This window comes from Lissotriton vulgaris, chromosome 11, assembly GCF_964263255.1.
Source record: "Lissotriton vulgaris chromosome 11, aLisVul1.2, whole genome shotgun sequence".
Lineage (NCBI taxonomy): Eukaryota > Metazoa > Chordata > Amphibia > Caudata > Salamandridae > Lissotriton > Lissotriton vulgaris.
The window spans coordinates 249,855,226-249,873,140 of NC_141699.1; the positions used below are offsets into that span (position 1 = coordinate 249,855,226).

A 17,915-nucleotide genomic window follows, 5' to 3' on the forward strand; every position below is an offset into this window, starting at 1 on the left:
CCCTGATAACAATAAGCTCAGTTAAGTGCGGCAAAGCCCTAGGCCCGATAAAAGCCCTGGGATCTTTACTGTTCTGAGCCTAAGGTCTGGGGCCCATGCATAAATGAAGTTTCAAATGCAATAGTGTCTGGGGCTGATATCCCCAGTCAGTTGGGAGGATGCAATAATTGTCCCCATCAATAAAAAGGGGAACATGGAGGACCCTGCTACCTACTGCCCTATTAGCCTAATTGATGATCTGCAAAACATATTTTGCAGACAATTGCTTAGTAAGCTGTCAGATTGAATGTTGGAGCACTCTATACTTACCCACTTACAACCAGGGTTTAGAGGAGACAGTAAGTATGATAGATCAAGTATTCTTCTTTCTCCTCGTTTACTGGAAAATGGTCAAAATAGAGTGTGGGCATCGATATATTGCCTTTGTTGATGTACAGGTACCATTTGACATGATCCCCAAAGCTAAGGTATGGACAGTATATGGGGAAATGGGTGTCACAAGCAACATTTTGAACACTCTCAATAGACTCCATAGGAAAACGTATGCTACGGTCAGATGGGGGCAGGTTAGGGACCTAATTGACTGTATTTCAATTAAAAAAGGGGTTGGCCAGGGGTGTGTTTTGGCACCAGCTCTCTTCTCACTTCATATTAATGGTGGCATTGAGTATCTTAAAGCCTGTAATAATGACTCTTATAAAATTGTTGGCAGATTCCCTTCTCTCTTATTTGCCAGTATTCAAAACTAGATCAAGTTGTGGGCTTCTGTGATGTTCAACGTCTCAAATTAAATTTTGAGAAAACAAAGTGTGTGAGTTTTGATTCACTTAAGTCGCAGAAGTATTTATTTGATGCAAGAGAGACAACAATAGTAGAAAGAATACCCCATTTTCACTATCTTGGGGTGAAAATCTCAAAGTCTATGTCCTAGTCCCCATACATGTCTAAGACCCTGATAGCACTCCAATATTCAGTACGAACTGTATTAAAGCATTTTATATCATTCAGCTACTAGATTAATATCACCACACTGGAGGCCTACAAGGCAAAGGTCAGAGGGACAGCTACCTATAATGCTGCTTTATGGGGCTTCGGTAATGTTGCTGGCCTTTCCAGGACTCAGAGTAAATTCCTTAAAACTCTGTTAAACCTACCTCATAATAACCTGACACTACCGCTTCACTTGGATATAGTTATTACAGGTATTGCAGATGTAATTAGGTTCAGCCCACTCTGATACTGGTGCATAATTTAGTATACAGAGGAATTAGCCCCATATAGAGGGTGCTTACAATTATTGATTATCATGGCATGACAATGTGACTTAAGTACATGAAATCTTGGCGGATGATCCTGGGATGCCAACAAGTTAGGGTTGAACAACCACAATTACTAGTGGCTCTTGCAGTCTTCTAAGTTCATGTTTTCGGTTGCATGTGAAGGGATCCTTGTGTCAATCAGTTAAAGCTGGAAGTATCGCTGATAATTGTTTGAACATATTCCAAAGTTTGAGAATTTTGTTTATATAATTATTCTATATTCAGCTAAACATTTATATATAAAATGTAAGTTTAGGATTTTACCTCTAAAAGGTTTTACAAGTATTTGGCCATCTTCCAACTCCCTATTGCTTCTTGTTTGCTGCCTGAGATGCATTTCACAGAAAGAAGCCGAGATACATTATCTTTTCTTCTGTTCACTATACATGGCTCAACGGAAAAGGTGGGTTATGCTAATATGCCATTAGCTAAGAGTTGCACAATATAAAGAGGCTTTGCGGTTATTGAAATCTGAGACAAGAAGTGCAATCGTTTTTATTCAAGCTCTTTTTGTTTTTTTTTACAAACAACTTGACATACATGAAGTAAATTTTTAATGAGGCAATGAACTGTTTGTATATGTACAAAATATTTTAGGCATTTCAGTATATATTTTTACATATGAATTTTAAAGTCGAAGGAGCAGATTTATGAGTTCTGGCGCATCTCTACAAATCAGCAGGGATGCGCCAGAACTGATGCGTCACGCAATTCCCTCCTTGCGGCACCACAGATGCGCCGCTTTTACAATGCGGCGCACCATGGTGCAAGGAAGGGCAGATGCGTGACGCATCTTGTGGTGTACGGGCGGCGCATTGCTGGAGTAGCGTCGCAAGTGCGACGCAACGCCTGCAATGTACAGAGGCCACCCATACATAACATGGTGCGTCACTCCTTAAGCCTGCTTCAAGCAGGCGTAAGGATTTGACGCAGCAGCCTCGTAAATCTGACTCAGTGAAATCTTGTAGATTTCACTGCGTCAGTTTTATGGGGCTTTCCTACGAGGGAACACCCACCCTGCGACAGAACGCCCACATGAAACCTGACGCAGGTTTCATGTGGCGCAGGGCTTTACAACGTGGCGCATCTGCCTAGATGCGTCACGTTGTAAATAGGGTGCAGGGATGCGTCACGTTTCCGCGCCGTTGCGTCACGCAACGACGGCGTAAACGTGGCGCAAGTCCGTCATAAATATGCCCCGATGTATTTAAGTCATTGTTGTTTATGGGCAACCCCCCAAATAAACATATATATATATTTTTTTTTTAAATGAGATTCAAGTTAAGGAAAAGAGCACAATTCTCCAGTGTTCCACTGTCAGAGAGAAAAACGTCCTCTTGCAGCAGGCAGAGAAGAATATACTTTCCTTTCTCAGGCTAGTTTCGAAACGTCAAAGATAATGTAGCATGGCATTGGTGGTTGATGTGAGTGATCCTAAACCAATTTGTAGAGAGTTTCTACATACCCCAAGTGCCAACTTTAAACCAGAGTGGTGTAATTCCGATGTATAGTGGCACTAACAATCTCACTAAATACTTTGTTCTTTAAAATGAGTGAATGTGCTGTACAACTTCTGAAGGTGGGGTTCTCTCCTTTGCCTTGAAACTCAACCCCATCCTATCCAGTCATTCCCAACCAGAATCAAAGGAATCCCAGTGTTCCTGAATATATTCTCGCAGGACTACATATTGGCTGTTGTACAGGCTGTGTTGGGACAAGAATGTCTCCTGCCCTGTCATCAAGCATGTGCAACTGTCCTGAGTGCCCAAACGCTGGTGAATCTAGTATTCTGAGTTTATATTTGGCCCTAGTCCTGGCATCGAATGTCCCAAAGATGAAAACGGAGGAGGCAGATGGGTTGCAATCCATTTATTTAGCTACCTCGCTAATTAAATGTAGTGGCCTACTCGTATTAAGCGACCCTCCAGTATGTCTGTCCTGTGCCTTTGGGTCACATCCCTTTGTTTTTTTCCGTCCCTGGCCACAGACCAGGAAGTTCTTTTGCTATGATGCCTTGACTGCTGACTATGTCCCAGCAGGGGCGACCGCCACCAACTAAAAGTGTTTTTACGGGGGACGAGGCACAGGGGATGGGAGCGGGGTAGGGTGAGTGCAAGGGGGGAGTTTAAAAATGATAAAAAATGAAATGAAAACTTATGTCAAGCTGCCAGCCGCCTCACCCATCTTGCGTCGGTCTTCCTCGTCCCACAGACTCCCTGTGCAGTCCACGCCACAGACTCCCTGTGCAGTCCCTGTGCTGCTCTTGATGGAGCGAGGTGGCAAACACAACATTTTGTGTACCCCTCATGAAATCAATGACCCATAACTATAATGTCTACTAATTGAATGTTTTGTGAAAATAACAAACCATAGAATAAGATGCACACGTTATTTTATTTTGGTTTTAAATTACAGACGGGAAATACAAATTCTGCTTATATGTTGCAATAATACTAGCTAATATGTATTGTTGTTGTGATGTGGACTAATGCATAGCTTCGATATATAAACAAAATGCTATTTGAATGTGCTTTTGTATATGTTTTGTGAAAAGAGAGGGTCGATTATGTAAGTATAAAACGCATTTGTGTGGCATATTGCTAGGTAACGACTAATGGGAAACATTAGCATGGGGGGAGGTAAACAGAATGGGCTTCATTATTAAAATTAACATGGATTTCTGTTTGTTTTATGATAGTTACGAATGTGGCCTGTGAGGCCTAGTGAGAAAATTGCCGCTCTGAGCTACTGCGAGTGGGTATTGGTCTGCGCAGGCACGCCAAAGATTTCTGCCAGCGCAAGTGAGCTGACTGTGCTTGAGGGAGAAGTTCAAGGTTCCAGTATCCGGAACTTAGGATGGGTACCAAGCATGAATAAGAGCATAACCAAGCCATGGGAAAGAAGGGCAATGTTGCTAAAATGCAATGTGCCTAGGCCACGGACTGCTTAAACAATGGACATTTATTAAATCGGCTGATTCATGTGAATAACAAATGCTGTAATGGTGAGGAAGTGCATATCCACCCGAATTTATCCAATCAGAACACAAGATGATGATGTTAGTTACTTTTCTAGATAGATTAAGTTGAGAATTAGGGTATAAAAACCCATGGACTTGTAAGGTTGGGGTCGCTTTTTCCATGTCCATCGGAGATGCTGCCCGTTTGCTGACCGATTCCTGGATGTAATACTCTGTTATTTTCTTATTTGTTTGCTTTGCAGGACTGTTAGGATAAGATGAGGGTGTTAGTCAGGGATGTTAGGAGAGATTGAATTTGGAACTATCTGTTCTTTGCTAAACTTTACTGAATTTTATAATAAAGCGATTTTTCTGAGCTCTTAATAAAATGATCATGATTCTGAAATAAAGTTTTAAGAATTACTGAATATTAAATGCATAATGTCGGACATACTAAAAGTTTGCTTTGAATAAAAATTAGATAAATGAAGTATTAAAAGCTGGTCTTTGTTTCTTCCTATGCCTAATTTTCATTCTAGCAGTTCCATTGCCATTATGGTGGTGTGTCTGAATATACGTTTTTAAAATAAAACCATGGTAAACTGTTTTGAATTGTTAGTGTAAAAATTAAATAGGTTTTTAGACGCTCCACCAAATGTTACAGCATTTCTCCATTGTGATTCACCAGAAGTCTTGAAGCCAAGTGTAAGTGAACTAGGCAAATGCGCAGTGTTATGGGCCCCACTGGTGCATGTTCTGAGTGTTTAAAGGTTTCAGGGAAATTGTGAGTGATGATTAGAAATAATTTCTGGAACGCTGTAGCAGTATTAGCTTGGTAGCAGAGTAGTGGTTGCTAAGGAAATTAGCTAGGAATATGTATAGAGTACCATATACAATTTTTGATGTATAGATTTATGATTAACATCTGTTGAGTTCATATTGTGTTATATGTAGTTTTGAAAAGGCTTCATAGAGTAGGGTGAAGCCAGTGCCTCCGACTGCAGGTGGAGGAAGTGTGGCAAGGTTAAGTCACACAGTGCATTAGTCTGTTTCAAAAAGTAGTAATGTCATATACTGCAGTGGTATCGGCATATATCACAGTTTAGGGACTTTAGGTGTGAAAGGATAAATGTATAATGAGGACAGTCTATGAAATTTCAGCCTTCAAGTATAGGGATCATTCTGTGCTTCCCGACTAAAACTTACTGCTGGGAGAGTAATAGGTCTTAACCCGAGCTTGATTGAAGGCTAAAGGGAGTGGCGTCTCTCTTTTGCTAACAATAGAGGAATTCTGTGGTGGGTTAGTGGACACGCTGCCTACTGGTAACACAGAGTTTATGTATATATTAATAGGGTTTTCTGTATGAACGTGCGTAAATGTAATTGCAATACGCGTTCAAGCGAAACTCTGGGATTGTCTCTAAGGAGGTGAAAAAGATCTCTGTATGTTCTTTCCTAGAGAAGTGAGATCGTTATTGCCTGATAGAAGGGTAAAGCCAGCAGTGTTGCTTTATCAGCGAATCTAAAAATTCTGAGGAGATAAGCGTCGTCTACTCCGGTTACAGAATACTTGTGCGACTGAAAATTCTATCCCTTTAATAGCGAAGCAGTTTAGTGGAAATGTTTTGTGTAAGTTATTAACTGATTTTTGAAAAATATCTTGTAAATACGACTTTCTAAAAAAAACCCTGTAAAAGAGAGGTCAGTCGGCGCTGCAGAAGCTGGAGCGCTGGTGACGTCAAAAGTGTCGCGCTGGGATTGGTCCGCGTGACCAAGTCAGAGTAGGAGCTGATTGGTTCATCACAGAAAGCAGCAGAAGCTGTTGGTTAAGCACTATAGTGACGCATCGTGTTCTAACTGGTGCATTAGTGCGAACCGCGCTGTGATAGGTTGGTGTTACGGAATCAGCAACAGAATAGTACGCGATCTTTTGAGAGAAGGGAAAGTTTAATTGAAAATGTCATCTTATTATTATGACGATGACAAGAAGAAACCTTCATGGTTTAAAAGACTGAAAAATGTGTTTGTAAAAGACAAGGAGTTAGTTACAAGGGAGGGAAAAATACTTCCTTCGACGAAAACACCTGCTTCTTACATGTTGTCGAAATATGGATATCATACGTGTGTTTGGTTGGATAATTGGATACAGTATACCAAGGATGATGGTGTGTTAGCCTTTCCGGAGGGAGGATCGTTTGATGTGGCAATTTTGAGGAATTTGAGAGACAAAATGATGAAACTTAAACCGAGACCTAGACCAACTCAGTTTGAAGCATTGGTTGAGTGGGAAGATGAGATGCATCAAATGGAAAGTGAGAGGCTGAGCAGGCATATTAGACCAAAAGGTAGAGGTAGAGATTTATGGGGAGAGACTCATGAGACTAGGATGCGGAGATGGAGAGACAGTAACATGTGTGATGGCATGTATCCGGTCAGATTAGTAGAAGAATATGAGGGACGAAAAAGTGTAGAGAAGAAAAGGAATATTGACTCAGGGAATCAAGGCTATGGTGACAGTGAATCAGAGGATGCTGTGTTAGAGGAAATATTAAATAGAAGACCGCCCCCATATCAACCAAGTCCTTTACGGACTACTCCGAATGCCCCAAGGATAGAAGAAAAAGTTAATGAAACACCAGAACAGCCATCAAATTTTAGAGATTTTCCTGAAAGAGTAGAAACGAGATATGTCCCGAGTACACCGATAGGAGAAGCTAGAATTACAGGTACACCTGTACGAAGTAATGATTTACACAGGATTGTTTTGAGTCTAGAAAGACAAAACAATGAGCAGCCAAGTATGTCAGAATACAAACGATCTGCACATGAGTTGGTTCAGAATTTAACTAGAAATATGGAAGCCGTAACTGTCCCAGTAACGATAGGACCTGTGATACCAGTATTTGATGATCAGAAAACAAGAGAACCGAGACTAACAATCCCATTACAACAAAGTTTGCAGAGAGCGAAAGAAAGTACTTATCCAGATTTATCAGAAATAAGACAAAATACGAGTGTAAATACGCCAGAATTAACTTTCAATAAAAATTTGACATGTGCATTACCGACAGGAGCAGAATCTGACTCTGCAACTCCAGAGAGAAGTACAGACAAAATAGATTTAACACAAACGCCTAGAGATCCAACAGACAAAGAATTGAGTGAATGGATTAAAACTCTAAAATTAAAAGAGCAGGAATCAAAAGTGTTGGATGTGGCCAAACTAAAAGTAGATATGGAGGAATTAATAATTGGAATGATTGGGACAGATAGATTAAAGAATTACCAGGATGATGAGCTCATGTTTTTATGTAAAAGTATAACATGGAGAGCTAAAACAATGTATGATCTATTGGAAGAAGTGGCAAGTGAATGTGGAATAGAGTTTGCAAAAATAAAATCATTGCAGAAAACTTACAGAGTGGATTTTGCAGAAAGATATATTGAGAACATGAATACTGCTATAAGATTAATTCAGATAAAAGATTTAATTGTGCTTTTGCGAAAATGGGGTGATGTATGCAAATGGCGACTAAAATGGGCAAAGGAGAAAGAGGAGAATAGTGATAAATCAACGTTAGCTTTTCCAGTTAGAGAAAAAGAAACAGAAGTAACTGAATTTCCTATGAGAGAAGTTCCTGGAGGAGGATATGTACATGTCCCTTGGAGCAGACACGATATATTGTCATTTACAAATGATTTCCCTAGATTAAGAGAAAAACCAGTAGAATGGTACCGACAGGTTGACAGATTTGTGAAGGTGTCGAAGGTATTGTGGATTGATTTAAAAGGATTATTTGACATAGTGGTGGCAGCAGATTTGTGGACAGAATGTAAAATATCTGTGGATTGGCCTAGGAAGGAGTATCCTAGTGATCCGAAGACAGGAAGGAGCTCCATCACCGGATGTGATGCGAAAGTATGAACAAGTGATAGTGTGGTTGAAAAACAAAATACCTCCAAAAGAGACTGATTAGGTAAAAATAGATAGGACCACTCAGGAGCCGAAAGAAACTGTGCATTCATTTTATGAAAGGTTGTTGTTGGTTTTCAAACAGTATAGTGGTTATGAGGAATTAAGTGAGAAAGATATGAGTCACTTTGTGTATAGATTTATATATGGATTAAGGCCAGAAATTTCAGATATGATTAGACATAGCATGATGGATTGGCAATCGAGTTCTGTAGACAAAGTATTGAGACAAGCAAAATATTGTAGTGAAGAGATTGAAGCAAAACAAAAGAAATTAAAAGAAAAAGCTATGTGGGCACAAGTGAAAGTAGCAGAACAGCAAGTAGCACAGATGGAGAACAAGAATGCGGGGATCAGAGTGGGTTTAAAGGCAAACCTAAAATGGTGGAAAACATTGATGATATGAAAAAGAAAACACAATGTTTTAATTGCGGCAAGGTAGGGCATTGGAAACAAGAGTGTAAATGTCCGCCTAGAGTTAATGGGGAACATACATCATTGAATCCACAGGTGCAGTTTGAGGTAAATCAGCAGCAGTCGCAGGAACAGCAGATAGCAAATCAGCAAAGTCAGGTGCCACAACCGCCACTGCCAAATAGTGGAAATCAGCAGAAATACAGTGCAGAGACAGGACTCAGCGGAGGTGAGCAGGTAACAAGACCACAAAGAGTAAATGCGTGTCCGCAATATTGGTTGCAAGAAGAGAATGGCAGTGAGCCGGATGAAAGTTTCTGACGGTACCTGAGGGAGGAAGAAGAGTGTATGCTTGGAGCCACTCTTGAGGTAGATCAGTCAGGTCCATTTGTGAGCGGAAAGGTGAATGATGTGGAAATAACTTTCCTAGTGGACACTGGTGCTACCCGTTCTACTGTTAGATCAGTGGAAGTTCAAAATCTTCCTCTCTCGGGTGAAACGATCCAGGTTATAGGTGTAGCCAACAGACAAATAAATACTCCCTTGACAAAACCAGTTGAAATAGAGATTGGAACATACAAGGATATGCATTGGTTTGTAGTGTGCGACAGTAGTCCTGTTAATTTGATAGGAAGAGATATATTGTCTAAGATGAACTGTGCCATATATTGTTCACATGATGGCATAGAATTGCAGACTCCAGATGAAGATAGTTTGTATAAATTGACAATGCTCATGATTGAGGCAGAACAGGATAAAATGTTTCCTGTGTTTGATAAAGAGAAAATTCATATTGAACTAAAAGAGGCAGTAAAAGAAAGTGTGTGGGATTTCACTGGAAAGGATATAGGGTTAATGAAAGGGGTTGATCCTGTGAAAGTGACCATAAAGGAAGGTGCTAGCTATCTGAATACACCACAATACAAAATGACTGCAGAAGTGATTGAAGGAGTTACTCCAGTAATTGACAAAATGATTGAGCAGGGAATTTTGAAAGAAATTGAGAGCAGTCCATGTAATTCACTGATTATGGGACCAAAAAAGCCAAACGGAACATTCAGGATTGTGCAGGATTTGAGTAAAATTAATAAGATTGTTGTTCCATGTTGTCCGATCCAGCAGTGATTTTGTATCAGATTCCTCATGATGCAGAGTGGTACACAGTGATAGATCTGTGCAATGCGTTCTTTACTGTTCCATTGCATCCAGAAAGTCAGCCAATGTTTGCATTTCGATTCCAAAATCGTATTTTAGCATGGTTGTTTGACCCGGCCTCGTGGCGTGACCCGCCCTGACCCGTAGTGACCCCTCCTGACCCGTGCAACTCCCCATGCCCCTGATTCACCCGATCATTCCCTCCATTTCCCTGGTACCCGAGGCCGATGCCTATGTCCCTGCACCTAAGATGGCCGCCCCAGCCCGACCTCGGCCTTCGGCGTGCCATACCTGGGTACTGGGGGGTAGAGCGCTCCCCGTGAGCGAGAGAGGGAGGAGTAGCTCGATCACACCTCCCACCTCCCCTCGAGAGATGAGTTTCGAGCACCCATCGGGCTTCCCTGAGGGCTGGCTCCAGGCCTGCTGATTGTCTGGGATCCCTCCAGACCCAACTTGAAAGGATGAAAGGAGCCGCCAAGGCGGAACCCACAACAACCGGCCCCCAGGTGCTAAGACCTCCGCCTGCGAGGACTCCGGACATCAAAGGGGAGCAGTCCTATATCAAGGGTTGCTCTGGGACGATCAAGTCAGTTGTAACCTGGACTACGTGAGCCCTGCTGACCTCGTTGCGGCTCCTACAGAGCAGAGAAGGACTTCTACTCGAGAATCATCTGAGCCCTGCTGACTTCGTCGCGGCTCCTACCTGGCAGAGAAGGCCTTCTGCCCGAAACCTCCTGAGCCCTGCTGACGCTGTCACGGCTCCCTTGCAACCTTGAGAACCACCTGAGCCCTGCTGACCTTGTTGCGGCTCCTACCTGGCAGAGAAGGACTTCTGCCCGAAACCACCTGAGCCCTGCTAACGCTGTCGCGGCTCCCCTGCCACCTTGAGAACTCCTGAGCCCTGCTGATCTGATCGCGGTTCCCTAAGAACGTAAGAAATACTACATCCTTGTTCGAGCCCTGCTGATTCGATCGCGGCTCAGAGACTATCCTGGTCTGGCTGGACCCCCGATCTACCCATATCCCCCGGCTCGAGGATTGAGAGCTGTGCGCCGGATACACCCAGACAGTGACTTTGAACCTTGAGACTGTCCCGCTACCCTGATCCCTACCGAGACTTTCTGAGCCCTTGCTCTGTTGTATATACGACCCTGCGGATCATAAAGATCCAATTTCGCTTGAAGAGATAAAGAATACGTTCTCTTGAACCCTACTGTGTGGTGTCTCTTTGTCGAGTAGTGCTAGCTCAGCGCGTGGGATCCTACATTCGGGATCCTCTCCCTGAGGGGTCTCCCGCCAGTGCTCGGCAGTGTTCCTAGGGGAGGTGGGTCACAGGGTGGTCAGGTGCACATTCTGGCCTCCCCTGGGGTCGCCCCTTCTAACAATGGTGTAGAATTCCACAAGGGTACACTGAAAGTTCATCAATTTTTAATCAGCTGTTGAAGAAATTATTTGAAACTTTGAGCATTCCTGGAGAATCTGTGTTAGTGCAGTATATTGATGACCCACTGGTCGCATCAAAAACAAAGGATGCCTGTGTAACTGATACAGTGGCATTGTTGAATCATTTGGCTGAAGAGGGACATAAAGTGTCTCCATCGAAATTACAGTTTTGTCAGAAAGAGGTACAATATTTAGGTCACAAGATTGCTAAAGGAATCAGACAAGTTACCATTGAAAGAAATAAAATGATACAAGGAGTGCAACCACCAAAAACTCAAAGACAGGTAAGAATGTTCCTGGGAATGGTAGGCTATTGCAGACAGGGGATAAGTGGATTTTCATTATTTGCAAAACCATTGCAGAGACTGACAAAGGCAGATATCAGAGACCCAATTGTTCTGACCAAGACAGAGATGGAAGCATTTGAGCAATTGAAAAACAAACTGTGTGAAGCGCCACATTAGGAATGCCTGATTATGAAAAAGAGTTTGAACTGTACTGTAGTGAGCGGAAAGGATGTGCTCTGTCAGTATTGATCCAAAGACATGGGAGAATGAGAAAACCGTTTGCGTATTTCTCAGCTGTTTTGGACCCTGTTGCAAAAGCTTTGCCAGGATGTCTGAAAGCAGTAGCAGCAACAAGTGTGAGTCTGGAACAAAGTGAAGGAATTGTGATGGGATTTCCTGTGAGGGTGTATGTACCTCATTCAGTAGAGATTCTCATCACAAGAGCAAAAACAGAGTATATGACTAACAGCAGATTGACCTATTATGAGAAAGTTGTTTCAGGAGCTGAAAATGTGACAATTGCAAGATGTGTGAATGTAAACTCATCTACATTGTTACCTGAAACCATTGAAGCAGAAGTGAAAGGTGAGCTTGATCACAAGTGTTTGGATGTTTTGGAATACTGTACCAAACCTCACCCTGATATTAAGGATGAGCCCTTGATTGAATCAGATTTTGTAATGTTTGTGGATGGATCATGTTTAAGAACAGAAAGTGGTGTTCTAAGTGCTGCATATGCTGTTTGTACAGTAGCAGAAGTGTTGGAAGCATCTTGTCTTAAAGGAATTCATTCTGCTCAGATAGCGGAATTGATTGCTTTGATACGAGCATGTGAGTTGGGAAAAGAGGTGAGAGTAACCATAGTGACAGATAGTCAATATGGTTACGGAGTTGTTCATGATTATGGGCAGCTCTGGTCCCAAAGAGGTTATTTGACTTCTGCAGGAACACCTATACGAAATGCAGAATTTGTGAAGACATTGATAGATGTGATTCAATTGCCTAAGAAACTGGCTGTGGAAAAATGTTCTGCTCATAAAAAAGGTGATGATTACATAACCAGAGGAAACAACTACGCAGATGAAATTGCTAAGCACTGTGATAAAAAACCAATTTCAATAAATCGGGAAAAAGCTGAAGAACATGTTCCAAGTCCTTTGATGCTAACCACTGTAGTTGAGACCTGGCAGGAAGTGAAACAGATGAAGGAAGAGGCAGGAACAGAGGAGAAATATGTCTGGATAAAATCAGGATGTAGACAGAGGGAAGAAGATGAAATTTGGGTTTACAAAGATGAAAGACCAGTAATGCCCGATAGCATGATTTCAGCAATGGCCCGAATGTACCATGGTCAGGCCCATATTGGAAGAGATGCCATGATCCGTCTTTTTAGACAGACTTGGTATAATCCCAAATTTAGAATGATTGCGGAAAGTTTGGGCCAAAGGTGTTTAGCATGCCAACAATTTAACCCAAACAGAAAAACTGTTGTAGGTCTGGGAACCATAGGATGGGAGGGTGACCCATTCATAAGAGTTCAGATGGATTTTATTGAGTTACCTCCATGTAACAGACTCAGATATATTCTTGTGATAATCTGTTTGTTTTCACGATGGATTGAAGCTTTCCCTACACAGAGAAATGATGAAATTACTGTTGCAAAACTGTTCTTATGTGAGATAATACCACGGTTCGGGTTTCCGGTCACAATTGAATCGGACAGAGGCCCGCATTTCCAGAATGAACTTCTGCAGATGATCTGCGAAGCTCTGGATATTCGCCAGAAGCTGAATTGTGCATATAGACCTGAGGCTTCAGGGGTAGTTGAGCAAGTGAATGGAACAGTTAAGAATAAAATTGCAAAAATGTGTTTGGCAACAGGAATGAAATGGCCAGACGCACTGCCGCTTTTCTTAATGACATTGAGGAGCATACCTGACAGAAAAACTGGATTAAGCCCTCATGAAATATTGATGGGGAGGGTGATGAGACAGGCTTATGTACCAGTTAATAAGCTGTTAGCCATTAATGATGACATCATACTGGATTACTGCAAGAATATGTCTGATGTGGTAACTTCTGTGCTCCACCAGGTGGGAACCGAAGCAAATTCCAAAGAGAAAAATCCAGCTCATGACTTAGTCCCTGGGGACTGGGTAAGAGTGAAAGTTCACCGTAGGAGAAATTGTTTGGTACCAAGGTGGCAAAGACCACGTCGAGTTATCTTGGTCAGTACTACTGCAGTCAAGTGTGCTGGACTGAAGAGGTGGGTTCATGCGAGTCACACAATCCGTGTGCCAGAACCTGAATACCGATACGATGGTGAAAGTACAACTGACTCTGATTCTGAAGGGGAAGCAGATAAGGATCCAGATACTGAAGATCGACAAGAACGTCGATATCTGGAAGTATCAGAAACCAGTTCTGCGTCTGAAGGTGAAGGTGACAGGGAGATTGTTGAAATACCAGATTCAGAAGATCAACTTGAAGATCTAGAATTGGTAGAAGCAAGCACCAGTAAAGATGCAACAGAAAGTGAAAAGAAAGTTGCTGAGGAGAAGAAAACTGAACCGCAAACTGAAGACTCTGGTAGCAGGAACGGAAATCCTGAAACAGGGGAAGAGGAAGTAACTCATGATGAAAATGAGATTCCAAGTACCAGTTATGAAGGTGTTCCTAACAGAGTAACAGTAGAGAAAACTAAATCAAATGAAGATCAAGACATTGTGAAAATCATAATAAATGATACAGTAGAAGACACTGAAAGTGAAACTGATGACAGTGCAGACGAGTCTCCATTAAGAAAAAGCACAAGAAAAAGAGCTTGGAGAGTGGAGCATAATATAACAGAGCCGAAGAATAAGAAAGTCTGCAAAGGAGACAACTGGCCTAAAGGAGCTGGAGGATTGAAATTCAAAATAGTGAATACAGCAAAAGAGCAAGAAGATCAAGTGAACGAGATTACCAGTCAAAGAGAAACACTGGGAAAATAGAGACTATTCAAAGGCCAAAAAGAGTGAGACGTCCAAATCAGAAGTACAAATCACCTGAATGGACATACATTGTCCTGCCACCAATTGTTGAAGTAAATAGTAGTCAAGAAAATCTGTACGGCCCAAAGCCAATTGGGAAAAGTGAGTAAAAAGGTTGATAAAGAAATAAAAAATTAGGTGCTCAAAGTATATGATAATAAAGTAAAAAGCCTGAAGTCCAGTGAGACGGAATTGTAAATATAGAGAGGTTCAGAGTTGACATAAGGTCGAAGAAAACTTGTTGGAAAACTTAAATATAACAGCTTTGAAACCAATCTAAAAAACTTGCAAGTTGTTCTACCCGAGAGTTCCGATATAATAGGATTAAACTTGGAAAATTTGCCTATTACAGCTACCCCTCCTGCTTCTCCGGCCTCACCTGCTCCTGGGAATATATTGCCCATTGGGAATTTAAGGGATGGCACAACCGGACAAAACGACAAATCCCTCGTCTCTACATCTCCCCATAGTGAGGTAAAGGTACCATCTAATATTTCTACTCCACCTTCACTGCCCTCTACGAATGCATCGACTTCTTCTAATGCCTCATCTTTGGACTTAATCTTGAAAACATTAATGGCCCATCGTCAAGAGGTACAAGAACAGTTTTCAAAACTAAGAGAAGACAATAGTAAAATACACAGCTGCCTTTAGGAAGTCACTAGCAAACTGAGTGGAGTAACAAAAGAAATTGAGGAACTACAACAAAGAGTAGTAGATGTCGAGGAAACCTTATCCACCACTACGGTTGCATCAGATCGACACAATGAAGAAATAGAGAGTTTGCAGAATAAACTGGAAGATTTGGAAAACAGGCAAAGACGCCAAAACTTGAGACTCTTTGGATTACCCGAAGGATCGGAGGGAGCAGATGCAAGAGCATACATTGTAAAACTGTTACAGAGGGCATTCCCGGATCTGTCTGATTGGGACTGGGACTCTCAACTTCAACAGGCACATAGACTCCCCATCATTCCTAGATCCCAAGAAAGCAAATATCCACTGCCTTTTTTAATCTACTTTGGCAATTTTTTGCTGCGACAAGCTGTCTCAATCAAAGCCAGACCAAACACCCCAGTGACAATTGATAATCTAACTTTTTTTGTAAAATCAGACCTCAGTAAGGCTACTATGGATAAAAGGTGGGGGTTACGTAAACTGATCGATCCCTTCAAGCCTCGTGGAGCAACGGTTTATCTTCAAGAACCCGCCCACCTTAAAGTTATAAAGTCTGGTCACACTCACTTCTTTCACAATGTTAAAGAAGCGGAACATTATCTTTCTAATATGGATTCTTAATTTTAATTAAGAAGAATAATAGGAAAGAAGGGAAAGAGTGGGGAAAACATGATTCATAGGACCCAGCTATCATTGATGCTACAGTCATCAAGAATTGACTAAGATAATTTTCTCAGTTCTCAGTTATGTTTATACTGTTAATTGGACTATAGGTGCTTTATCTTTTCTTTTTGTATGAGAATAATACAGAGGGATGGGGTTCCAGGAGAATCGTCTCTGATTGGCTGCCCCTCAAACGGCAGCAGGAGATAGAGGGAGGCTTCCGGGTAGGTACAGGGGGGAGGGATCCAGGGGGCCTAGAGGTAGGCTCAGGGGTAGAGTTGAGGGTGGGAGGGGTGGGTGAGTTTGCTTGTAAGGGTGGGGTAACAAATGGGGGAAAAAATTATATTGCAAGAAAGAATCTTGGCTCAGACAAAAGTAAAACTAGTTTTACTACTAAAGACGTTATTCAGAAGAAAATCAAACGCATAAAAAGTAGAAATGTCTAAAATTATACTATTAGTTTGGAATGTTACTGGTCTCAATAGCAAGCAGAAAAGGAAATTAGTACAAGAGGAAGTAGACATGTATAAACCACATTTTGCACTTATGACAGAAACACACATTAGCTATCAAGATAGAAAACTGCTACCTCAAACAGGGTATGAGTTGGTGGTATGTACAACTCTGGGCGCCTCCATCAGGGGAGTGGCTATTTTAAAACAGAAACGATTGGGGATGGATATTCTTAAAACTGCTTCGGATACACGGGGGAGGTGGGCAATTGCTCAGATTCAAACTGATCTCAAGAAAATTGTTATGTGTGTAATATATGGGCCTAATATAGATGATCCTAAGGTGTATGAGCAGCTGAGCATTGAATTATTAGAGTGGGAGGGGGAGGTGTTGGTCATGGGGGACTTTAATTGTGTTATTGATTATAAAATAGATTCTACGGGACATGGCACTCATACTAGAATGCGTAAGGTCAGATCTGCAATTCTGGAACTTGGCAGACTGCTTAATCTGAAGGATGTATGGCGCTCTAAATACCCGATTATAGCAGGACATACATACTATTCGGCGCTACATAGATCTTGTTCTAGAATTGACATGGTCTGGGCATCTGACCAAATAGCTCGCAACTGCAATATTGAACTGTGTCCGAAGATAACATCTGACCATAACCTGATAATATTTGAATTTCAAATAAGTAATCAGAGACAGGACACACGACATTTCACATTTCCTAGATACTTATTTATTGATTCTTGTTTTGTGTCATCATTCCTATGACAGCCATGTGCACAAAGTGGTAGGGAAATGCTTCGGGGTTATGAAGACCCTTAACCGTACCCTAGACCTCCTCCCTCTTGAAGCCAGGCGCACTATGACCCAAGCTCTAGTGACCTCGCGAATAGACTATGGCAATGTGCTTCTCCTCGGAACAACGCAAAAAAACATCAGGAGACTCCAAGTACTCCAAAACACGGCAGCACGCCTAGTCCTTAGACTCCCAAAAAGAGCAGCCTCTAAACCAGCCCTAGCCACTCTGCATTGGCTACCCATAAAATAGAGAGTCCTATTTAAAGCACTTCTCATGTGCTACAGGATCGTCTCGCATAAAGCTCCCCCTTATATGACCGATCTGGCTATCCCCTATGAGCCTAACAGAACTCTTCGCTCTGGAGGAACAGGACTGCTTAAAATTACCCGCATCAAGAAAGCCAGAATGGGTGGACGCTCTTTTCGTGTAGTGGCTGCCAAGGAATGGAACTCTCTCCCCATGAGCATCAGACTAGCGGATACAGAGACTAATTTTAGAAAACGTCTGAAAACTCACCTGTTTTCTTTATAATCTCTTTTACTTGGCCCTGACCTTTCTCCACAGCGCGGGGACACGCCGGGATGGCGTCACCATGCGCTTTACAAACCCCTTTTATTATTATATATTAAAAGAACACATTAAGGAATTTATTGAGCTTAATTTGAATTCAGCTACGATTAATGCAGTTTGGGATTCTTGCAAATGTAGCATAAGGGGTTTTGTTCAGC

General features: G+C 41.9%; 2 protein-coding genes across 2 annotated transcripts in view; one reads left to right on the plus strand and one right to left on the minus strand.

The window, feature by feature from the left end:
• LOC147679578 (solute carrier family 2, facilitated glucose transporter member 11-like) overlaps window positions 1-17,915 on the minus strand; it is a 573,370-nt gene that overhangs the window by 222,063 nt on the left and 333,392 nt on the right. The window lies entirely within an intron of this gene.
• Window positions 6,665-7,725, plus strand: LOC147679579 (uncharacterized). Its single transcript, XM_086944665.1, has 2 exons — window positions 6,665-7,581; window positions 7,662-7,725. Exons 1-2 carry the CDS (start codon window positions 6,665-6,667, stop codon window positions 7,723-7,725), a joined length of 981 nt encoding a protein of 326 aa, XP_086800791.1.

Bases quoted from the DNA above. Each gene is read 5' to 3' on its own strand.
- LOC147679579 (XM_086944665.1), top strand. From the start codon at position 6,665: ATGCGGAGATGGAGAGACAGTAACATGTGTGATGGCATGTATCCGGTC. The intron at 7,582-7,661 runs GTTTTTATGTAA...AATGTGGAATAG, and splicing joins TACCAGGATGATGAGCTCAT to AGTTTGCAAAAATAAAATCA.